General features: G+C 41.0%; 1 protein-coding gene across 2 annotated transcripts in view; it reads right to left on the reverse strand.

Moving 5' to 3' along the window:
• DMXL2 (Dmx like 2) overlaps positions 1-25,378 on the reverse strand; it is a 199,217-nt gene that overhangs the window by 61,091 nt on the left and 112,748 nt on the right. For both annotated transcript variants that reach the window (XM_049777555.1, XM_049777558.1), the window contains exons 16-22: positions 22,056-22,175; positions 13,619-13,846; positions 10,607-12,283; positions 9,000-9,110; positions 4,743-4,912; positions 3,480-3,577; positions 1,440-1,605 (exon numbers count right to left, since the gene is read on the reverse strand). In XM_049777555.1, coding sequence (XP_049633512.1) covers positions 1,440-1,605; positions 3,480-3,577; positions 4,743-4,912; positions 9,000-9,110; positions 10,607-12,283; positions 13,619-13,846; positions 22,056-22,175 — 2,570 coding nt within the window. The remainder of the gene's footprint in view (positions 1-1,439; positions 1,606-3,479; positions 3,578-4,742; positions 4,913-8,999; positions 9,111-10,606; positions 12,284-13,618; positions 13,847-22,055; positions 22,176-25,378) is intronic.

Consider the following 25,378-nt stretch of genomic DNA (forward strand, 5'->3'; position numbering starts at 1 on the left):
AATAACATGTGAGGGACCAAAGCGATAGTACAGCAAACAGATAGGTAGCCAACCTAGGATTTAATCCCTGGCATCCCATATGGTCACCTGAGCACCACCAGGAGTAATTCCTGAGTAAAGAGCTAGGAATGGGGCCGGGCGGTGGCACTAAAGGTAAGGTGCCTGCCTTGCCTGCACTAGCCTTGGATGGACCGTGGTTCGATCCCCCGGTGTCCCATATGGTCCCCCAAGCCAGGAGCAACTTCTGAGCACATAGCCAGGAGTAACCCCTGAGCATTACCGGGTGTGGCCCAAAAACCAAAAACCAAAAAAAAAAAAAAAAAAAGAGCTAGGAATAAAACCTGAGCATAAATGGGTGAGGCCCAATAATAAAACAAAAAAAAAATTTAAAGGCTGTTTTACCTTTTCACACTTTATTTCCAATGTCTAAGACAACTGCATTATAAAGTAAAAAATTAATTTTCAGTCCCTAATCTATAAACACCGTTGAATGTTAAAGGGTTTACTATGCTTTTCTATACCAGATTGTGGTCTCTTTAAATTAGAGTAAGGGGGACTGGAGCAGCACAGCAGTAGGGCATTTGTCTTGCACATGGCTGACCTAGGACAGACCAGGGTTCGATTCCCAGCATCCCATATCATAAGGTCCCCCGAGTCTGCCAGGAGCAATTTCTGAGCACAGAGCCAGGAGTAACTCCTGAGAACTGCTGGGTGTGGCCCAAAAACCAAAAATAAAATAAATAAATAAAAAATAAAACAAAAATAAAAATAAATAAATAAATTAGAGTTAGGAATCAAGATGACTAGGAAGAAAACCAGAAGCCTCTTTTTTTTGCCATTTTTCATACATTTATATTCAAATTTATAATTATCAATTCTTATCTGGCAATAAGCAATAAAGCAAGTAAAGGTCCCTACAAAAAGTTTTTTTTTTTTTGTTTTTGTTTTTTGTTTTTGGGCCACACCCGGTAATGCTCAGGGGTTACTCCTGGCTATGCGCTCAGAAGTCGCTCCTGGCTTGGGGGACCATATGGGACGCCGGGGGATCGAACCGCGGTCCGTCTCCTAGGCTAGCGCAGGTAAGGCAGGCACCTTACCTCCAGCGCCACCGCCCGGCCCCACAAAAAGTTTTTTAAGAGATGGAGAGATAGGACAGAGGTAGGGCATTTGCCTTGCATATGGTTGACTGGCATCCCAGTGTCCCCTAAGCCATTCCAGGAGTGAATCCTGAGCAGAGCCAGGGAAAATTCTGAGCAAAGTGTGGCCTAAAAACAAATAGAATTCTTTTTGTTTTCACCTTGAACTTTTTTAGAAAATGTCACAATTTTTAAATTCATTAATTGTTATTTTCAATCTTTACAAACATATTACAATCTTCTCCACACACTTTTCAGGCTTCTGACCTCTTGCAAATAGTTTTCTATTTACAAGTTTTATACCTCTATGGCATCTTTCAGTGATCCTGCTAACAGGAAAAAAGCAGCAGACTGTTCAAACCGCTGCTTTCCAAGTAAAGCAAAAGCATTTTTCAAAGCAGCTTTCCGCCATCGATCTTCATTAAAGTTGTGACTGAAAAATGTTGTCATTTTTTCGTCATGTTGTGACCTTGGAACCAGAACACAAACATCAGTGGTTAAATTTAAAATATTTTTAATACTTCATAAAATATTTGGAAGCAGAAATTAAAACCTCAAACATCCATCTAAAATATGAAAATGTCAGTGATAAATGTTTTATTTTTAATTTTGGGGCCACACCCAGCAGTACTCAGGCCTTTACTCCCAGCTCTGCATCAAGGATGGCTCCTGGCAGTGCATAGTGGACCGTGGTGCCAGGGATCAAACTCAGGTTGGACATGTATAAGGCAAGTGTCCTCCCCCACTGTACTATTTTTCCAGCCCCATGATACATTTCTTATCAAGATTCTGTGAATTTCTTCTAAAGAGGAAAGCTCGGGGTCTGTGAAATAGTACAGGGACTAACAGACTGTATTAAGGGCTCATATATTGACTCTTTAGCATCTTAGCACCACACATACTAGCTCTGCACCTCCAGGAGTGACTCCTGAGCACTTCCAGGTACGATCACCATAAAAAAAATAAAACAAAATTAGGGGCTGGAGAGAGAGAGCACAGCGGCGTTTGCCTTGCAAGCAGCCGACCCAGGACCTAAGGTGGTTGGTTGGAATCCCAGCGTCCATATGATCCCCCATGCCGGTCAGGAGCTATTTCTGAGCAGATAGCCAGGAGTAACCCCTGAGTGCTGCTGGGTGTGGGCCAAAAACCAAAATAAATAAATAAATAAATCAAAATTAACAGATATAAAAAAAGAAAGTTTAGGGCCAGAGTGATAGCAGAGCGGTTTACTTTACCTTGCATGTGGCCAACAGGACAGACCCAGGTTCAATTCCCAACATCCTATATGGTCCCCTGAGCCTTTCTCAACTCAGGAGCGATTTCTCAACTCAGAGCCAGGAATAACTGCCCCTACCCCCAGCACTGGCAGGTGTGGCCCAAAAATTTAAAAAAAAATTTAAAAAGTAAGCTCATAATGCTTGTGATAGAGATAAGAAATAGGAGGGTTAAAGAGAGTTCAATATGCTAAAATAATGTGCTGCATGCAAGAGGCCCAGATTTGATCTGCAGCACTGTATCCCTTGAGTGCTGTGTTCCTGAGCACTGCTAAGAGTGATTCAAAAATAAAAAAGAAGCTGGCTTGGAGCAATAGCAAGACAGGTAGGGTAGGATGCTTACCCTGCATACAGATGACCCAGGTTTGATCCTGGGAATCCCATATGTTCCCCTGAGTCTGCTAGGAGTGATTCCTGAGTACAAGGCAGGAATAAAACCCTGAGCATGGTAAAATATGGCCCAAAACCAAAAGAATAAGAAAAAGAAACTAGAGCATTTTTAACTTTCCAAAGTATTTATCCCAACTTTTAAAACTTTAGGTTAAGTTGAAACACTATTTTTCCAGTATTCTTCTAGCTAATGAAACCAAAACACAAAGGAAAAAGCTGATTTGGGGACCAGAGAGAGTTCAAAGGGCTGAAGTTTACATATGGAATTTGCATACTAAATTTGCATACAGAATCCCTGTGTTGTATGTACCCCAGCATTGCACAGACCCCCAAACTGGGAGTATGCCGGAAGTACATATGGAGGGGCTCAAAAAAGAAAAAAAAGAGGGGAGATATTACTGATTCACAATCAAGTTCATTACTTCCAAAAGCATTGAGTTTCTGCTTTGCAGCGCTACCTTCTTGCTGTTAAATCAGGTTAAATGTTGGGCCAGACAGATAGTTAAGGGGATAAGGTGTTTGCAGGCCTTGCACACAGATGACCCCTGTTCAATCCCCAAAATCCCTTGAACCTTGCTGGTAATGACCCCCTAGAAAAGAGTCTTAGGAGTCTTAGGAGTAACTCCTAAGCACCACTGGTGTGTCCCACTCCTCTCACAAAAGCACTGAGGTAATTTACCTAAACAGACCCCACACTACTGCTTTCTTCTTCATAGAAAGGTAGAATAATGCAGCATCTAAGGCATCATTGTTCCTTTGAAAAGAAGCTTTGGCCACCTGCATTGCAAAAAAAAATTATATTAGCTATCTGACAAAAATAATTACAGGAAACTAATAACCATTTATACTTCTATTGTTACTTCCACGGCTAGCAGAAACTATAAAGATGAGAAAATCTGACTCTATTCACAATATCCCAACTCTAGAACTTTCAGAACCTACTACCAATTTTTTCTTAAGGAATATTTAAGTAAAGGAATCTTTTAATATAGTATGTTTCATTTGTTGCCACAGACATGTTCAAGTACAAAAAATCTAAACTTTTTCCTGAATGGTATGTAGAGTGTGCAAAAGTAGTCTGCTATGACTAATCTAGAAATACAACAAAATTTTTGAATACAAATAATAAATTTTATGTACTATATATAACTGACAAGAAATCAAATTTACTTTCTAGATTTATATTATTTTTTTCTACCTCAGTGGGTAGAAAATAATGCTATTCCATAAAAAATATTACAAGTTTGGCTTACATTACAAAAGATGATGGATGTACCACATTAGTTATTTTAAAATGGTAATTTTGGATTTTGGCTATCTTTTCTTTCTTTTTTTTTTTTGTGGCCACACTCAGTGATGCTCAGGGGTTACTTCTGGCTTGAGGGACCATATGGGACGCTGGGTATCAAATCACAATCTGTCCTATGCTAGTGTGGGCAAGGCAGATGCTTTATCCCTTGTGCCACTGCTCCAGCCCCAATTTTGGATATCTTTAAAAAAAATTAGTAAATATCTCACAATATATTATAAGTATTTCTCCAAAAGATTTTCTGGAGTATACTATCTTTTATTGTTCAAGAAAATACTTCTTGGGACTGGATAAATAGCAAGCAAAGTAGTAAGGCATTTGCCTTGCACATGGCCAACCAAAGACAGGCCCAGGTTTGATTCCAGCATTCCATATGGCCCTCCAATCCTGCCACGAGCAATTTCTGAGCATGGCTGTGTATGGCCAAAAACAAAAACAAACTAACAAAAAAAAAAAACTTATTTTTCTTACTTTTTCAATAACTTTGTTTTGACTTATATGGAAACAAATGTATTATGATCAATAAGGTGATGTATGTTCTTTAAATAAATGAAAAAAAATAAAAATTATGAAAAAAAAACCTTTTTTCTGAAATTCTGAATTTTTAACTTCAAAATTCAGTGAAGTTGTTACCTTTTCCATGCATCGTCGAAGCGTATTAATATTCCTGACCCACCAACCTATTCCCATAGCTCTTAACTCAGACCACTGTGGGTCCCCTCTCTGAATTGCTGGAATCCTATTAATCAGTTCTTCCTCAGCTTCGGAATGAAAGGCCCAAGCAAAATGACAAGTAGACACACCTAAATTAGAAATACAAAATAATAATCTTCAGAACTATAACAAGCAAACAAAAACAATTTTTCAAGTAATCAGGCATTCATTTGTTCTGGAAAGCATGGGGGGAAAGGATCAAAGGGAAATCTTTCATCATTCATGACTTTATAAAAACTTCAAAAATCCCTGATCAGCGAAGATAGACAAAACCAAAATCACTTTTTTCCAAAGATACTTGCTTTTGTACCCCCACAAAAAGACACCAAACTTAATGGCAGAAGATATTTGAATTCCAATCCATTAATAGATACATACACCAAACTTATCAATGGTGAAAATATTAAGTAAAACTATCTTAACCCACCTGATGGGTATAGCTTCACAGTGCCATTGGCTCAAGAATGGGAACCTTCAGTTTTAGCTTTGAGAGTTTCAGGAATTACAATTCCGGGGGTTAAAAGTACTTTAGATGACCCTTTAAGGGTGAGAGGCACTGAACTCCACTTCAACCAAGTGAGAAAAGTGAACAATCCAGTATGAAGATAATGGCACTGCAGGAAAGAACCCAGAGAACTCTAGTGGAAGACAGACCAGAAAAGGGGACCAGAGAGATAACACAGCGGTAGGGCGTTTGCCTTGCACACAGCTGATCCAGGATGAATGGCAGTTCAAATCCTGGCATCCCATATGGTCCCCAGTGCCTGTCAGGAGTGATTTCTGAGAGCAGAGCCAGGTGTGACCAAAAAAAAAAAAAAAAAAAAAAAAAAGACCAGAAAAAGTAGCATCTATGAACTTACTTTACAAACTAGGCAATGTCTGAGGTCAATCATAATCAAAGAACAATGGCCATCATTATTACACACAATACTGTTAACTTTCTATAACAAATGTGACTTAAGAAATTACTACTTTGGGTGCCAGAGCAATAATACTGTGGGTAAGGTGCTTGTCTTGCATGTGGCCGAGTTGGCTGTGATTCCTGGCACCTCAATTGGTTCCTCAAACCCACCAGGAGTATCCCTGAGCACAGAGCCATGAAAAAATCCTAAGCATTGTCCATTGGGGCCCAAAATAACAACAAAACAACAAAAAAGAAATTCAAATAACAACACTGTTTTAGAAATGGTCACCTATAAAACACATTTTTATTTGCTCACGTGAAACTTTTACTAGGATAAATGGGGATAAATTAGGGATAGAGAGACAGTATCGGAGTTAAGGTGCAGGCCTTGCATGTGGCTGACACTTTGAGTCAATCTCCAGCACCACATAAGGTTTTCTGAACCCTGCCACAAGTGATCCCTGAACATCATTGATGGAAGGGGGAAATCATCAACTTTACTTAGCTTCCTTCTTGTTAGTTTTTGTGACACATCCAGTGATGCTCAGGGCTTACTCCTGGCTCTGCACTCAAGAATTACTCCTGGTGGGGACAGAGAAATAGCATACAGGAGGTAAGGCATTAGCCTTGCATGCAGAAGGACAGTGGTTCGAATCCCGGCATCCCATATGATCCCCCAAGCCTGCTAGGAGTGATTTCTGAGCATAGAGCCAGGAGCAATCGAGTGCTGCCAGGTGTGACCCAAAAACCAAAAATCAAAAGCCAAAAAACAAAAAAAAAAAAGATTTATTCCTGGTGTTGTGGACCACATATGATGATAGGGATTGAACCTGGGTCAGGTGTGTACAAGGTAAGTGCTCTACTATTGCTTGGGGCCTGTTTATTTTTTTTACAGGGGCCACACCCAGCAGTGCTCAGAAAGATTACTCAGTAAGCCAGGAGGGATCAAAACTCAGGGTCCTCTTACAGCTACTCTGACATCAATCTACTCAAAAGAGACTTCCCTTAACACTGAGAAGACTTAACAAGAACAATGACCTGCTTACTGGACAGGGCTTGCTGTATTGCCCCTTAATTGTGAGGTTTGTCTATAACATCACCTGGAAGCAATCCTCTACCACGGAAGACCCTACCACTGCTCAGACATAGATCTGCTCAAGAGACTTCCCTTAACACTGAGAAGACTTAACAACAACGACCTGCTTACAGGACAGGGCTTCCTGCATTGCCCTTTTATGGTGAGGTGAAACGAGAAGACACTCCACATCATGACTTCAGTGTAGGATATGCAGATTCCAGAATCTTTAATACAGAAACATGATACCAACAACGGAGACTGTGTGAAAAGTGTGTTGGCACTACGGGCAATGTCTTGGATCGGACGATAACTTGCCTGAAGCCTAGAGTTGGTCTTATGCCAGGAAAACTTCAGGGGTAGGATCTCTTTGTATTTAGGCCAAGGTTATGCCTTTCCATGCCTCTCATATTTTGGTGGGCCTATGCAAACAACAATTGCCACTCTAACACCGTTTTTACTGTGCTCCTTTGACTCTAATCCTTAAAAAGCACCCACTTAAAATTTGAGGTTAACTTAAGCTAATATGCATGTACATGGAAATGTAAAAAAATACTATGCCTCTAATGTTTAAGGAGTTACGTAAGTTTTATGGCTTTAGATTGCCTTGTGTGCTGTTAAGAAATATTATAATGTGTTACAATCTGGGGACTTGAGGGACAAAGTAATTGTACATGGATTCTGTTTTATTTATCTTAACTTTCTTTGGCTGAAAGTTCAAAGTTAAGGTATCAGCAAGGGGACTTCTGAGAATTATGTTATGGGTGATTGTCCTTCCACTGTAACTTTACCTTGTCCTCTTTCTTTGCATCTTTTGTTCTCATAATTCAAAATAAAAAAAATTACAAAAAGAATGTTATTCAGCTTTCTGTGAAGCAGAGACCCAAAAAAATATGTTAAGTTCATCAGGTTCAAAATTTACTTAAAAAAAAAAACTCAGGGTTTTACATATGTTAAGTCATATGTTCTTCCTGGCCCAGGACCAATATTTATATTTTAGTGTCAGAATTCAAACCTAGACATACCACAGAGGCAAGGAAAGTGTTCAGCCAAGGAGAAACATCTCTGATAGTCCTTATTGTTCCTCCTTCTCCATTTTTATGGGTTGTTTTTGTCTTTCTTGTTTGCTTTTATTCTGTGGTGTCAAAGATCAAATCTAGCTCTTAAACATGCAAAACATATGCTTTTACCATTGAGCCAAATTTCCAGCCTGACAGCCTAAACATAAACTTTATTTGCTCATTAAGCAATTCAGAACAATTTCTTTGTATTAAAAGAAACAGCAACAGAGTAAAATATACATACTGTTAAAAAATATATACCAGGGCCGGAGAGATAGCATGGAGGTAGGGTGTTTGCCTTCCATGCAGAAGGACAGTGGTTCAAATCCCAGTATCCCATATGGTCCCCTGAGCATGCCAGGAGCAATTTCTGAGTGTAGAGCCAGGAGTAATCCCTGAGCACTGCCATGTGTGACCCAAACACCAAAAAAAAAAAAAAAAAATTCACACACACACAAAGAAATTCAGGGAAATTATGGATTACAATATCAAAGATTGTTTTCATTTATTTTCTGGGGTTTCTTTTTAGGGAGCATGGTGAGGGGAGAACCATACCTAGATGTGCTCAGGGATCACTAATGCTGGAACTCAGGGACCATAAGTGATGCCAGGGATGGAATACTGAGTCGGGCACATGCAAGGCAAGAACCCTGCCTGCTGTACTATCACTTCAGCCCTCAGACATAACTATTGAATCTTTAGGGAGTAATTTCTGAGAAACAGATAAATAGGCAAAAGTCAAAGAACTAAGAGATACATTAGCAAGTGGAAAATGGTTTATGTGACAGGAATTCTTTTTTGTTTGTTTGTTTGTTTTTGGGGGGACACACTGGCAGCACTTAGAGGTTACTTCTGACTCTGTACTCAGAAATCACTTCTGGCAGGCTCAGCAGACCATATGGGATGCCAGGGATCAAACCCAGGTTGGTCCTGGGCAGGCTGTGTGGCTGTGTGCAAGGCAAATGTTATATTTGCTGTGTTATTACTTTGGCCCCTGTGACAGGAATTCTTACAGTGATATGTATGCACAGAAATATCTACCTGAAGTTTGTATGTAGATGCACAGTATTGTATAATGTATTCACAGTATACAAGTATACCAATCACTCCATTAAATAAATTAATCAATTAAATACCTTGATGAAGTAGCTGCACTCGGTATAAAGGAGGTAGTGATGTCAAAAGGCATGTGTGTAGGCGCATAGCAAGCAAATATCTGAGGCCACACTCATCTAGAGTGTCTCTCCCTGCAAAATAAATGAAAATTGTTTAAGGTAAAAGAAATGCAATGAGCCACACAATAATAAAATTATAAAGAAAGCAGTAAATGTAGTAATCATAGATATTTTAGTGTACTAATACATGAACACTTTAATATCTACATTTAAAATACAACAACCTTATATTGGCTTACATGTGGCTCAATGGTAGACCATATAGATCTTGTATGAATAAGGCCCTGGCACAGAAAAAAAGTCTATACAAATATAAATACTAAAACATCTAAATAAAAAAATATTGGGGATGATTACCAATACAGGTAACAATACATTTATATTTGTTTTTTGGGGGGTGGGTTTTGTTTTTTTTGTCTTTTGGTCTTTTGGGTGGTGCTCATGGGTTACTTCCCTCTCAGAAATCCTGAGAGGGCTCGGGGGACCACAGTGGATGTCAGTGCAGCCGTGTGCAAGGCAAACACCCTACATGCTGTACTATCACTCTAGCCTCACAGCACATTTATATTTGTATAAATAAAAACATCAAAAATAGAGTCTGGAGAGAAAGCACAGCAGAAGGGCATTTTCTTGCATGTGGCTGACCTGGGAGGAACCCAATTCAATTCATGACATCCCATATGGTACCCCAGCCTGCCAGGGGTGATTTCTGAGTGCAGAGTCAAGAGTAACCCCTGAACACTGCTGGATATGGCCCAGAAACAAATCAATCAATCAATGAATTAATGAAGTTTTAAAAATATATTTTAAAAATATATTTAAAATCTATCGGGCCCGGAGAGATAGCATAGTGGTGTTTGCCTTGCAAGCAGCCGATCCAGGGCCTAAGGTGGTTGGTTCGAATCCTGGTGTCCCATATGGTCCCAGTGCCTGCCAGGAGCTATTTCTGAGCAGATAGTCAGGGGTGACCCCTGAGCACTGCTGGGTGTGGCCCAAAAACCAAAAACCAAAAAAAAAAAAAAAATCTATCAAGTGAATTAAAGTAACAGATTATCCAAGAGCATGCATGACCAGGTATGTATAGCTCTAGAGGGCCCTGGGGCACTGCTGGTCATGGTTCTAGAAGCCCTTGAGCACTACCAGAGTGAACCCAAGAAATCTCTAGCACTGCAGGGCCCAAGTACCATAGTAGCCACTGGCCCAATAAGGCAAGAATGGCTGGGATTGGTCCCAGAGCCACTTGAGCACTGTATGGGAGACTAACCCTCCCATTCCCCTACCCCAATTTGGGAATGTGAACAAGTTGAACTGTAAGTCCCATGGTCTTAATAAAATTAACAAATAGTTGATTGTGGTGGAAGTAGGAAAATATAATGAGTCACAGGAATCAATTTGTTTGAAAAGTAGAAGGCTATGTATCTGAAAGCAGATGTAAGTTTCAGCCTAAAAACAAGAATGACGATAAACATCACAAATTCATGAAGCAAACTGTGCAAGTTAGAGCCACCTGCGTTGTCTTTCTTTTACAGTGAAGCATATTGTAAAATAGCGACTATCTGGGAATTTACCTGAGCAGCTCTTATCTCTGCTTTCATCAAGTTCGGTACTGGTTGTCGCTACAGTATCTGCCAAGGCTACGAGAAACATCTGCTCCAAACGAGTAAGGCCAGGGAGGCTTGAATGCATAAGATGACTTGAAAGGACCCTAGCATGTTCCTGGCCAAAATAAGATGGTCCATATTGAGAAAGATTGATTACTTTTGATTTATTTTCTCTCTTTTCTGGCTCTAAGTCGATATCATCTGTTGTTATATCCTGGATTTGGAACAGTTCTGAGTACTGATCCTCTGGTGCTCTTTTGGTATGATCTTCAAAGCTCTGGGGGATTTTTGTACTTTCTTCTGAAACCCGGTAGGTTGTATCTTGATCCGCAGCAAGCAAGGCATACAGTGGGAGAGGAGGGATGGAGTCGATCTCAGTATAATCTCGGGTACCATCTTTTCCTATGGTGACTGTGTCCTTTGCTGTACTGCCACTTACACTGATGGTTCGGGAAAGATGCCGTTTAGTTCCTTCTCCAGCATCAGGATCTCTAACTATGGCAACTTCCCCTGCAATACATTTTACTAAATGAGAGAGGATGGCTTTTGCCCTTCTAACTCGCCCTAAATCCATCAATTCCAACAGCTGAGTTGGGTGATACTGTGGGAGTGTGGGGGAAAGAATGTGTGCTGCTTCAAATAAGCCACCATCTTGAATTATTGTTGGTGAACAAAAAACATCATCAGTAACAGCTGTTCCTTCGACAATACTTTTCCTTGATAACAGATTCGCCTTAAAGGTAGAATAATCATGGATTCCTATCTCTTCTATATCAGGACTGTCAGCCTCAATGTCTCCAAACTTGACTGCATGCTTCCACTGGGCATACACATGCATTTCACAGTCCATTCCAACCACCAATATCCCGTCTCTCACCCAAGAAAGAGAAGCAGGCAATGAAGGTGTACCATCAATCGAAGACACTAAATCAATAGACCTAAGAAGGAACCATCTTGATCTAACTCCTTGCTTGATGCTACCACACAGTGGTAAAGTAATGACGGCTACTCCATCCTTACTGTTGGTCTGTTCAGTCACTATGCCTGAAAGCCGTCCATACATGAAGATATTAGCACCTACCCCAACTGTGAGAATGTGGGAACCATCTTCTTTGGATACCCAGTCCAGATGGACTAAATGCTTTATATTTGAAGATAGGTACCTATCCTTGCTCAAAAGTGCATCTGTTTTGCTGTACACAAACAGATTGCTATCAACACTGACCCTTGAGTCAAGTACACTCCCAACTTTGACCAAGTCATCAAGGTGAATTGTTTGTTCTAAAACCCACTCTGACCCTCCTGTAGATTCACATTCAAATATGCAAACATGCATGGAAAATTCCTTAGAGACAAAACCATTGTGCTGAATAGGTTGTTTGTAAGCCACTGCAAGGCGACCTGTGTATGAACAGCTCACAGCAACTGGTCTCCCCACAATGCTCACAGTACTGCTATTATCCTCTCCTTCGTCATTCATCAAGGGCCATTGCTTCCAATGATAAGTCTCCTTCTCATCACTTCTACATTGTGGGTTGGTTTCCATACTACATTTCCAGAAGCGGACTTTATTGTCAGAACAAGTTGTAACCACCAAGTAAGGTGCAAGGCACACTGGATAGATGGAGGAAGAACTCAGGTGCCCTTAACAAAGGAAAAGCAGAGTTTCAATAATAGAAACACAAAATAAAATATGATCAAGTTCTAGAACATTAAACATCCAGAGCCACGATGATCTTCTTCAGAATAATCCTTCATTCCCCTCCATACTTATTGCCCCTGTAATTATTTTGAGGTTTTTTTTTGGGGGGGGGGTGTCAACACTCAACAGTGCTCAGGGGTTACTTCCTCATTCTGTGTTCATGAAACACTCCTTGTGGCCATATGGGATGCCAGAGATTAAACCCAGGTCAGACACATGCAAGGCAAATATCCTATTCGCTGTGCTACCACTCTAAACCCAGAGCTACATTTATTGAGTGTTCATTGACCAAAGTATCTCTAGAAGTCTAAAAACAGCCCTGTGATGAAACAAATTGTGCAATAATAAGCCCTAATTTCTTCTGTAATTAAATTTAAAATAAGGCAAAAAATTTTAAAGTAAAAAAAAAAAAAAGTATTATAAACAAGTTGATCCTTAATAAATCTGTCTCCTGCAGTAGTTTACATTTGCCTTGGCCACAACATGCCTCACTGGTCTTTCTATATCTTTTTCCCTTTCTTTAAGCAGTCATTACAATTTACCATCCATGACTTTAACCTGTCTCCAAATAATCCAGACTACAGACCTATCCCTCCTGACATAGCATTTTCAGAAAAATAAACAGACCCCTGGATTCTTGCTTATTTCTCCAACCATATTTAATGGATGTTCTCTCAAGTCTGAAACTGAATCCTCAGGTTTATTCCTCACTGCCAAGGACTAACACTGTCCATCTGTTGTCATTGACAGATAAGGAGGAATGTGGAGGCACAAGATTTATTGTGAAGTTCTACCAGGACTTCTGCTAACAATATAAAAGGCATTTAAAACAAGAAATATTTTTCATATAAGTAACAAGGATGGTGTTACTATTTCCCTTGATGTAAGTAAGACACTGGAAAAGCTATTTATTTTCAATTCTCAAAAAGGTATATCTCAAATCTTCCAAGTACTGTAAACTATTTTAAAAACTGGCCTACACCTCACAAAAAAAGCCCAGAGTAAACTCAAAGCAATCATGCATGTTTCTAAACATATGTATCTTTACTAATAACCATTTCATTTTTCTTTTTTCTTTAATTTTTGGGCCACATCCAGTGGCACTCAGGTGTTACCCCTGGCTCTGGATTCAGAAATCGCTCCTGGCAGGCTCGGGGACCATATGAGATGCCAGATCTCTCTGGCCCCACTAGTAACTATTTCAATGTCAATATCACACATTCAACTTCTTTATTCACTAAGGATCACTTTACAAAAAAGTTCTAAGATTCCCTTACCTGCTGAAGGTGTTGCTCTTATTACTTCGACTCCTTCTGGAAGATCAAGAGGTTGACTATAGACCAATCTGGAACTCAGAATAAGTTTACTAGCAGTCTGAAGGTTAGCAATTGATAAAGAATGGGGCATGGAGCTCACAACAGGAGAAGTTTCTGGAGAAGAGTCAACAGTTTTCTGTCCAGGGACTGAAAGGAGATTTTCAGACGAAGCACCTTCTGAAGCTTTAGCTTTGAAAAGAATTTACTAAAGTTAGCAAATACATTACTAATCATCACCATATGCGTAAATTAGAATATTCTGTGGTAACTTTATACAACTTTTAGAAAACTCTGGCTTCATGGTAGTACAGAGCTTTGCAAGTGCCCAACCTGGGTTCAATCCCTGGCATCCCATATGATCCTCTGAGCAATGCCAGGAGTAATTCCTAAATAAAAAAATTAGGTGTAACTCCTGAGCATTTAGTAGGTGACCAACATACAAAAAAAAAATCTAGTTTCCTAACTTTAGACATGGTCAATTTTTAGACTTTTGCTTTGTTACCTTGACAGATTTGCTGTTTGGTTGAGGTTTTTTAGGTTGTTGGTTTGGGTTTGGGTTTGGTTTTGATTTTGGTTTTGGGGTCACACCTAATGGCACTCACAGGTTACCTCTGGCTCTGCACTACGAAATTGCTCCTGGCAGGCTCAGTGGACCAAATGGGATGCCAGGGATTGAACCCAGGTCTGTCCCAGGTCTGCCACATGCAAAGTAAATGCCCTACTGCTGTGCCATCACTCTTTTTCCCATTAAATATTTTTACATTTACCAATTTTATTGTTGTTCGGCTTTGTTCCTGTTTGGGGAATCATGCCCAACCACTCTTAAGTGTTTACAACTTGGTTCCACCCAAAACAAAAAACGATCATCCCAGGTTTCTTTGTATCTGTTTGTTTACAACTTGGTTTTACCCAAAACAGAAATTTTCCTGACTTAGCATGTATTAAGCAAACCTGGGCAGCACTGGCTCAGGATAGGCCTTCTGTCTTACTCTTCTGCCAGAGGTGTGGTCTCTATAAAAACTGCAGTCTGGCAGGAAGCTGTCTCTTGGCTTGATGAGACAGATTGCTACTCGGCCATGCATATTTTACTATCAGCTTTGTTTGGGTTATTTCCTATGGTGTCCTTTGCTCTAGACCTGCTTTTCCTGGGTGGAAGTACTGCATTCCAGAACATAGCCCAAACCGGCCACTGGCAAACATCACATCCTCATATTATCACTGACACTATCTGTCATTAGAAAATGCAAACAAGATCTCATCCATATAGTGACTAATACAAGTATGGATGAGCAGGGTGTAAAACCACATCAACACAATACTGGCACACAGTAGGTGAGTTGATATTTCCCTGAGGTAAAGCAAGCCACTGAAATCTACACATGGGGATCCTGTTAAGAGAGGGAATTGAAAATGCAAAGCATTTGCAGTCATTTGGGTGTATAGGATGTTATAAAAGCAATCTTTTAGGTCTATCACAACCAATGATCAGTTTTTAGACCAGTGACAAGTTTTTAGCTGCTAGGGCAGGTTGTAATGTGCCCATGGGAACCACAGTAGAATTAACATTTCTTAAATCAATTAACAACTGCCATTTGCCCATCTTCTTTTATATTACAAAAACAAGAGAGTTCCAATCTGAAAATAAGGATTCAGTTTAAGTTGTTCTTCTACCAAGTCTATCAGTGCCTTTAATTTTGTGTTGTTAAGGGGTCATTATGGCATCCACAAAGGGTCAAGGAATTTCCACTGAATGCAAAGGGGCAACAGACCACAATTAAAAAAACATGGCCTCTGAAATAGTGGCCAGAGGGCACCCCACTGTAAGGGATGTGATATTTAGCACCCCACTGATTATGTAGGTTTCAGTCCCATAGACTCAGGTATATAGGAGCTATTATATATGGCAGGAAAGTAACTATCTGTCCTTCAGGGCCAATGCATTTTAGTCACCTTGCACTTCATTGGACAGAGGAAGGTAAAATACTATCTATTCCCTCTAGACCATAAGGCCTAATTACAGTTCCAGTGTTGCAAGGCAACACCGCTGTGCTATCTTTCCGGCCCCGGGCAGCTTGTTTTGATACATCAGTGTACTGTCTTTCCCTGATTAACATCTCAGCAGTCATCTGAACCTCTGAAATACTCCTACTAGAATGACCTACGATATAGAGTGTAGTCATAGCCTGATCACTAAACCACATCATCCAATACCAAAATTGTGAAGGACTCAAGCAAGTCCTAGCTATTGTATGAAAATCCTAGTGTCCAAAGCACACCCTCACTCCAGCCAGTAAGGAACTCAATCCAATACAGGGACATTGAGGTTTAGGCCTTTTTGAACCAGCTGGTTGTGTCAAGCCCTCATAAAATAAACGCAGTGGTCCTCAAAGTATGGCCCGCGGGCCACATACTGTATTTGTATCTGTTTTGTTTCTTCATTGCAAAATAAGATATATGCAGTGTGCATAAGAATTCGTTCATAAGTTTTGTTTTTACTATAGTCAGACCCTCCAATGGTCTGAGGGACAGTGAACTGGCCCCCTGTTTAAAAAGTTTGAGGACCCCTGATTAGAGGATGAATCTTGGGCTGGAAAGATAGCACAGTGGTTAGGCCTTGCATGTAGCTGACGCGGGCCAGACCCAGGTTCGATTCCCAGCATCCCATATGGTCCCTCAAGCTTGCCAGGAGTGATTTCTGAGTGCAGAGCCAGGAATAACTCCTGAGCATCGCTGGGTGTGACCCAAAAACAGAAAACAAATAAATAAAAAACATATATATAGGATGAGTCTTTTCCTGATGGGTAAGGAAGGATCAGGAACAGCTGGGTTCCTCTTTCTTCTAAACTTTTAGCTTCTAACCTAAAGGAACAATATTCACTTTTTGTGGGTCTCTCCTTTGCCCAAGGCACTATATCTAGCAGATGGTGATTTTTCTAGTTTAACAGCAGTGGTGAGTGTTGAGACATTGGCCCTGAAAAGGCTACTATCTCAAGAATACACCACCACTGAGAAGGCTACTTTTACTCTTAAATATAGTAGATATTTCAGAGAGGTTGGTGTATATATATCTTTATTTAAACAGCTTGATTACAAATATGATTGCAGTTGGGTTTCAGTCATGTATAGAACATCCCCCTTCCCTTCACCAGTGCAACATTCCCATCAACAATGTCCCAGATCTCCCTCCTCCCCATCCCACCCCTGCCTGTAACTCTAGACAGGCTTCTAATTCCCTCGTTCATTCCATTCTTAGGATAGTTCTCAATGTCGTTATTTCTCTAAAAGCACTCATCACTCTTTGTGGTGAGCTTCTTGTAGTGAGCTGGACCTTCCAGCCCTCCTCTCTTTTGTCTCTGAGAATTATTACAAAAATGCCTTTTATTTTTCTTATTTTTCTTTAGTATTTCTATGAGAGAGAGAGAGAGAGGGAAAGAGAGAGAGAGAAAGAGAGATGCATGCAGATGCACCAAAATAACAACAAAAGTAAAATTAAGCCACCCAGCATGTATATCATCACCCCAGTAAGAAAGGTGTAATAACATCAGTCAAAAGCAATAGTTATCAAAACAGCATGGTATTGGAATAAAGACAGACCCTCAGATCAGTGAAATAGACTTCAGTACTCAGAGAATGTTCCCCAGACATACAATCACCTATTTTTTGATAAGGGAGCAAGAAATCCTAAATGGAGCAGGGAAAGCCTCTTCAACAAGTTATGTTGGCACAACTGGTTGGCCAACTTGCAAAAAAGTGAACTTAGATACCCAGCTAATATCATGTATGAAGGTAAAATCCAAATGGATTAAAGACCTGGATATCAGATCTGAAACCATAAAGTATATAGAACAACATGTAGGTAAAACATTCCAGGACATTGAGACTAACGGCATCTTCAAGGAGGAAACTGCACTCTCCAAACAAGTGGAAGCAGAGATAAACAGATGGGACTACATTAAGCTGAGAAGCTTCTGCACCTCAAAGGAAACAGTGTCCAGGATACAAAAGCCACCCACTGAGTGGGAGAAACTATTCACCCAATACCCATCAAATAAGGGCTAATATCCAAAATATACAAGCCACTGACAGAACTTTACAAAAAGAAAAAACATCTAACCGCATCAAAAAATGGGGGAGAAAATGAACAGATACTTTGATAAAGAAGAAATACAGGGGCCGGAGACATAGCATGGAGGTAAGGCATTTGTCTTTCATACAGAAGGACGGTGGTTTGAATCCTGGCATCCCATATGGTCCCTTGTGCCTGCCAGGGGTGATTTCTGAGCATAAAGCCAGGAGTAACCCCTGAGCGCTGTCGGGTGTGACCCAAAAAAAAAAAAAAAAAAGAAGAAGAAGAAATACAAATGGCCAAAAGGAACATGAAAAAGTGCTCCACATCACTAATCATCAGGGAGATGCAAATCAAATCAACTATGAGGTACCATCTCACACCACAGAGATTGGTGCACATCACAAAGAATGAGAACAAGCAGTGTTAGTGGGGATGTGGAGAGAAAGGAACTCTTATCCACTGCTGGTGGGAATGCTGTCTAGTCCAATCTTTATGAAAAGCAATATGGAGATTCCTCCAAAATCTGGAAATTGAGCTCCCATATGATCCAGCTATACCACTCCTAGGAATATACCTTAGGAACACCAAAATACAATACAAAAATCCCTTCCTCATACCTATATTCATTACTGCGCTATTTACAATAGCCAGACTCTGGAAACAACCAAGATGCCCTTCAACAGATGAATGGCTAAAGAAACTGTGGTACATATACACAATGGAATATTATGCAGCCATCAGGAGAGATAAAGTCATGAAATTTTCCTATACATGGATGTACATGGAATCTATTATGCTGAGTGAAATAAGTCAGAGGGAAAGATAGAGACTCAGAATGGTCTCACTCATCTATGGGTTTTAAGAAAAATAAAAGACATTTTTGCAATAATCCTCAGAGACAAAAAGAGGAGAGTTGGAAGGTCCAGCTCATGACATGAACCTCACCACAAAGAATGGTGAGTGCAGTTAGAGAAATAACTACACTGAGAACTATCATAACAAGGTGAATGAATGAGAGAAGTGAAAAGCCTGGCTACAAAGTACAGGCAGGGATGGGGTGGGGAGGAGGGTGATTTGGAACATTGGTGGTGGGAATGTTGCACTGGTGAAGGGGGTGTTCTTTACATGACTGAAACCCAACTACAATCATATTTGTAATCAAAGTGTTTAAATAAAGATATTAATAAAAATAACCTATACAAAATAATAGCAATAACCCTTTCTGTCAATAGTTTCCATAAATGTCAATGGACTAAACTCTAAAAAAAAGAAAAAAAGGAGAAATTATCATAGCTTTGACCATTCATGGAATACTAGCCCTGACCTATGAAGGGATCTTCATTTTTCTCTTTTTATTTTCTTTTTGGGCCACATCTGGCAGCACTTGGGATTGACTCCTGGCTCTGCACTCAGAAATCAATCCTGGCAGGTTCAGGGGACCATATGGGATGTCAGGGATCAAACCTAGGTTCATCCAGGTCAAGTAGCATGCAAGACAAATGCCCTACCAGTGTGCTATCACTCTGGCCTCCATGAGGATATTAGGGGAAAATTTATGAAAATAGATGTTATAATACTTCAGATAGGTGATAACAGCCTGTTAAGCCTTTCTCCACCCCACTTGGATCCTCCTTGATTTGGAATTTCACCTTAAGATATCAACAGCGGGGCCGGGAAGGTGGCACTAGAGGTAAGGTGTCTGCCTTACAAGCGCTAGCCAAGGAACGGACCGCAGTTCGATCCCCCGGCGTCCCATATGGTCCCCCCAAGCCAGGGGCGATTTCTGAGCACATAGCCAGGAGTAACCCCTGAGCGTCAAACGGGTGTGGCCCAAAAACCAAAAAAAAAAAAAAAAAAGATATCAACAGCATGATGCCTTGGTAACCATTAACCAACGCCCCTCCTAGGAGGACTGGATACACCTCCAGAGGTCAAAGGCCTGCTGCCTTAGTAACCATCAGCCAACGCCCCTCCTACTAGGAACTTGACATATTTGGGCAAAAAAATGGACTTCTGCTTTCCCCTCTTAAGGTTCTCACCTTATTTGAAAAACGACAAGCTCAACATCTGATTGGACATTGTGTTTAAACCTGGACTAGGGATAGGTGCATTCTACAAGCCCTACTTTCCATACTGACCCTCCTCCTAAGGTTCCTTAAACCAATAAAAGACATCTTCCTAGGAGAGATAGCATGGAGGTAGGGCATTTGCCTTGCATGCAGAAGGACAGTGGTTTGAATCCCGGCATCCCATATGGTCCCCCGAGCCTGCCAGGAGCGATTTCTGAGTGTAGAGCCAGGAGGAACCCCGGAGCTCTGCCAGGTGTGACTCCCCTCCCCCCCAAAAAAAGACACCTTCCTAGATTACCCAGGGCTTCCCATCTGTCTGTATGGCTGTCCCTGATGCCCCAGAGCTCTGGATTAATAAACCCCACTTGGGTTTTGCATTCTCTGAAAGTATGTTTCATAGTCTTTTTTGAGTGGGTGGGCTTTGGCGAACTCTTTTACTGACCCTTTAACAAGGGGATCTTTTTATCCACTATTTATTTATTCACTATTTATCTAATATCACTATTTAGCACTATCTATTCAGGTCCTTGTTCATTGTCCCTGCTTGGGCTCCAGATGTAATGGCCCCAAATGCTGTATTTTCAGCCAGGGAAAGTGAGTTTAGAGCAAGGGCCACCACAGGAAATAAGCCAAACTAAGCTGAGAGTGAAATATGCATGGCTGCGGAGAAATCTGATCATGCCTGCCAGACTTCAGTATTTACAAAGACCATCCACAGTCAGGGGATTAGGGCAGAAGGCCAACTAGCCTGAGCCAGTCCCGCCAGGTTTGCTTGATACATGCTAAATCAGAAAAATCTTGTTTTGGGTAAAACCAAATTGTAAACAAAAAGATACAAAGAGGGGCCTGGAGCGATGGTGCAGCTGTAGGGCATTTACCTGGCACGTGGCTGACCCAGAATGGACCCAGTTCGATCGCCCTCCCCTCCCCAAGCCAGGAGCTATTTCTGAGCATAGAGCCAGGAATAACCCTTGAGCATCACCAGGTGTGATGCCCAAAAAGAAAGAAAGAAAAAAAAAGATATAAAGAAACCTGGGATGATCTTTGTTTGGGGTGGAACCAAGTTGTAAATTGTAAATCAATACACAGGAGCTACAGACTGAACCCAAACTTTCCATATGCATTTCCGGCCCATTGCGCTCTCTCCGGCAGCAATGTTTTTATATTTCTTAGCATCATTAACTACAATCAGATACAGCACTTGGTGATAAGCACAGCATGACTAGGAAAAAAACTTAAATTAACTCTAATGTTCTCAATCTGCAAAATATATCACATGTGTGAAGTCCTCATTATACTGGAAATCCCTGGCTCTTGACTAAAACACAGTTGCAGTCATTTGGGCTCTTCTGAAAAGAATCATAAATCGGGGCCGGGCGGTGGTGCTGGAGGTAAGGTGCCTGCCTTGCCTGCGCTAGCCTAGGACGGACCGCGGTTCGATCCCCCGGCGTCCCATATGGTCCCCCAAGCCAGGAGCGACTTCTGAGCGCATAGCCAGGAGTAACCCCTGAGCGTCACAGGGTGTGGCCCAAACCAAAAAAAAAAAAAAAAAAAAAGAATCATAAATCAACTCTGAAAACCAACAGGGTGCATTTAACAGAGGAAGAGATGTACTTAGAGTGTGAAAAACTGAGTCTTGAAACAAAGACCTAAGGGGCATTAACTAAATATCACTTAAGAAATAAATCCACTGGGGATGCAGAGATAGAATGGCAGGTAGGTAGGGCACTACCCTTGCATGCAGCCAACGTAGGTTCAATCCCCAGCATACCAAATGGTTCCCTGAACACATCCAGGAGTGATTCCTGATCACAGAGCCAGGAGTAACAAAACAAGAAATCAAATACAAATAATTGTCTATTGTGGCCAGAGAGATAGCAGAGCAGTAGGGTGTTTGCCTTGCAAGCAACCGACCCAGGACCGACGATGGTTCAAATCCCGGCATCCCATATCGTCCCCCCAAGCCTGCCAGAAAAGATTTCTGAGTGCAGAGCCAGGAGTAACCCGAGTACTGCCGGGTGTGACCAAACCCCCCTTCCCAAATTGTCTATTAAAGTTTTCTTCCTGGGATGTTATTTGGTTTTTAGATTAACCTATTCATGAATGTTTTAAGACTTTGTAATTAAACTTCATACTTCAACTCAGCAACTCAAATAATCGTTCTTTAATAACTTTCTTTTTAAAGAATTAACTAGCCTAATACATATTAGGGACAGTGAATTTACTTCACATCATCTCTATACATAGTATAATTACTTACCTACACATGCCTGGACAGATTTAAGATGAAGATGCCACATATGAAGAATCGAGTCATTATTGCTATCCTTTTCAATTACAACTAGAAAGAACTTTTCCGAAAATGGTGGTGGACGATATCCTAATTGTTTAAAGGAAAAGGAAAGTTAAGTTAAAATGCTTCCAAAGGTTTAAGAAACAGTAAATATCTCTTGATATTACATAAAGCTGGGAAACCAAGGGATAAATGTTAGAAGCAGTTTCATATGTGCCAGAAGTTTGGAAGCTTTGTAAAATAGGGCTACCTCCCAAGTACACAAAAGTTGGTATAAAGGGGTGACTATGGGCAAAGAAGGGAGATTCTGAGCATCAAAGAATAACAATGAAAATAATTCAACAAAATGCATTTATATAAAAAGCATAAAAAATATACTAATGGGGGGCCGGAGAGATAGCATGGAGGTAAGAAGGACAGTGGTTCGAATCCCGACATCCCATATGGTCCCCCGAGCCTGCCAGGAGCAATTTCTGAGCATAGAGCCAGGAGTAACCCCTGAGCGCTGCTGGTGTGACCCAAAAAACAAACAAACAACAAAGAAATATACTAATGGGCTAGAGAAATAGGTCAATAGGTTGAGTGCATGTTTTGTTTGTAGAAGGCCTCAGGAATCAAACTGGAGAAATGCTGCATAAAAGATAAATGTTCCATCCCTTTGGGCTTTCTTCCAGTCAAGAAATGTAGGACAAGTTTTCATACTTTTAAATAAAGTTTATTCAGGGGCCGGAGAGATAGCATGGAGGTAAGGTATTTGCCTTTCATGCAGAAGGTCATTGGTTCGAATCCTGGCATCCATATGGTCCCCCAAGACTGCCAGGAGCGATTTATGAGCATAGAGCCAGGAGTAACCCCTGAGCGCTGCCGGGTGTGACCCAAAAACCAAAACCAAAATAAATAAAGTGTATTCTATATTATCTATATTATATACCGTATTCGAAAAGAGTCCACAAGCTTTATAAAGTCGTAACTTTTTTTTTTTTTTTTTTTTTTTTTTTTTTGGTTTTTGGGTCACACCTGGCAGCACTCAGGGGTTATTCCTGGCTCTATGCTCAGAAATCGCTCCTGGCAGGCCCAGGGGACCATATGGGATGCTGGGATTCAAACCACTGTCCTTCTGCATGCAAGGCAAATGCCTTACCTCCATGCTATCTCTCCGGCCCCTAAAGTTGTAACTTCTAAAGAGAATTTTTATGCAAGTATTTAAATTCAGTATCACATTGGGATTTGTGTGAGTGTGTGTGTGTTTAGTTTTTGGGTCACACCCGGCAATGTTCAGGGGTTACTCCTGGCTCTACACTCAAAAATTGCTCCTGGGAGGCTCAGGAGGACCATATGGGATGCCAGGATTCAAACCACTGTCCTTTTACATGCAAGGCAAATGCTCTACTCCATGCTATCTCTCTGGCTCCAGTATCACACTGTTTATTCTTTTTTGTTGTATCCACAATGCCCCTACATTGTTATTCTTAAAAGGGTCTTAGACTAGCTGGTCCAAGTGCAGTGGTGTTTACAGTTAATTGATCACAGCCAGTTACAGATTTCTTTGTTCCTTCTCCACTCCCACTGCTTCACTTGACTAGCCTTTAAAAAAAAAGGGTCTTAGACAGACCCCACTTACTGCTGCCATCTCACTGGCAGAAAACTAGCCCTCCACCAAGCTCCAAAAGAAAATAATGGGGCCAATACTTTCCAGGTAGCCCAACCCATGCTGACACCTATGTAGCATTTTCAAAAAGTGAGATAAAGCAGCCCAATGCTACACTCCAGTCTACAGTCTCCAACAGAAACAGCTCGGCTGTGCAACTCAACCCTATCAAATTTTCAAGCCACCAAATTTGTTTCATGTCTATGAATCCTGGACCAACACCTCATGTGTTTACAGTACTGTCAGCGCAGTAGTAGCATGGGAAATTTGATGGGAAAGCTATACAGCAATCTAACTAATTCCCTGAGGCTAAACAGAAACACAGAAGGCTCTATTATCACCAACCACAGTCTAGTAAGTCTGTAGACACTGACTTTAGTCACACCAGGAGAGATATAACAATTATCTCAACTTGACTCTTGCTGATATAAATTTTGACCATTCCATTTTCCTTAATGTTGTAACAAATATATGAAGTAAATTTGTGCCTGCATGGAGGCATTTGGTAGGAAACTAGGTATATTGATAACATATCACATTGGTGGTAAGACTGGTGTTTGAACATTTAATGCCTGAAATAACTGTCTTCATAAATCACAATGTTATAATAAAAAATAGAAGAAATAAAATTTAAAATATTTAATTTAGAAAAAAATAAAAAATAAACAGTCTTATAGAAAACTATCTCTTTCACACAAAGGAAAAAGGGGGCAGAAGTATTGTGTAGCAGATAACGTGCTTGCCTTGCAATGTGGCCAATGGAGTTCTATTCCTGGTACCCTATCAGGTTTCCCTAAGCCCCACTCAGGAGTGATCCCAGAGTTCAGAGCCAGCAGTAAGTCCTGAGGACTTCTGGATATATCTTAAAAATAAATAAATAAATAAATAAATAAATAAATAAATAAATAATAACAATAAATTGTTTTCAAGAATATTGTATTTCAGAAGCTGAGATGATAGCACAGCAAGTAGGGTGTTTGCCTTGCACACAGCTGACGCTAGTTCTATCTATAGCACTCCATGTAGTCCCCCAAGCCTGCCGGAAGTAATTTCCGAATGCAGTCAAGAGTAACCCCTAAGAACTGCCAGATGTGGCCCCAAAACAAAACAAACAAACCCTGAGATGTTAGTTTTATCTCACAGCATATCTGAAGATGCTAACAGAACACACAGTAAAGGGGCCAGAGAGATAGTGCGTGGGTAAGGCATGCGACCAATTAAGGCAGGGGTCTCAAACTCAATTTACCTGGGGGCCACAGGAGGCAAAGTCGGGATAAGGCAGGGCCGCATTGGGCCCGAAGAGACAGCACAGCTGCGTTTGCCTTGCAAGCAGCTGATCCAGAACCTAAGGTGGTTGATTCGAATCCCGGTGTCCCATATGGTCCCCCGTGCCTGCCAGGAGCTATTTCTGGGCAGACAGCCAGGAGTAACCCCTGAGCATGGCCGGGTGTGGCCCAAAAACCAAAAAAAAAAAAAAAAAGGCAGGGCCGCATAAGGGATTTCTCAATTTACCTGGGGACCGCAGGAGGCAAAGTCGGGGTGAGGCAGGGCTGCATAAGGGATTTCATAAAAAAAAAAAAGGGGGGGGGGGACAGCGGGCAGGAGCAGCGGAAATGACGTCTGCGCTAGGCGCAAAGTATTC

Source organism: Suncus etruscus, chromosome 1 (assembly GCF_024139225.1).
Source record: "Suncus etruscus isolate mSunEtr1 chromosome 1, mSunEtr1.pri.cur, whole genome shotgun sequence".
Classification (NCBI taxonomy): domain Eukaryota; kingdom Metazoa; phylum Chordata; class Mammalia; order Eulipotyphla; family Soricidae; genus Suncus; species Suncus etruscus.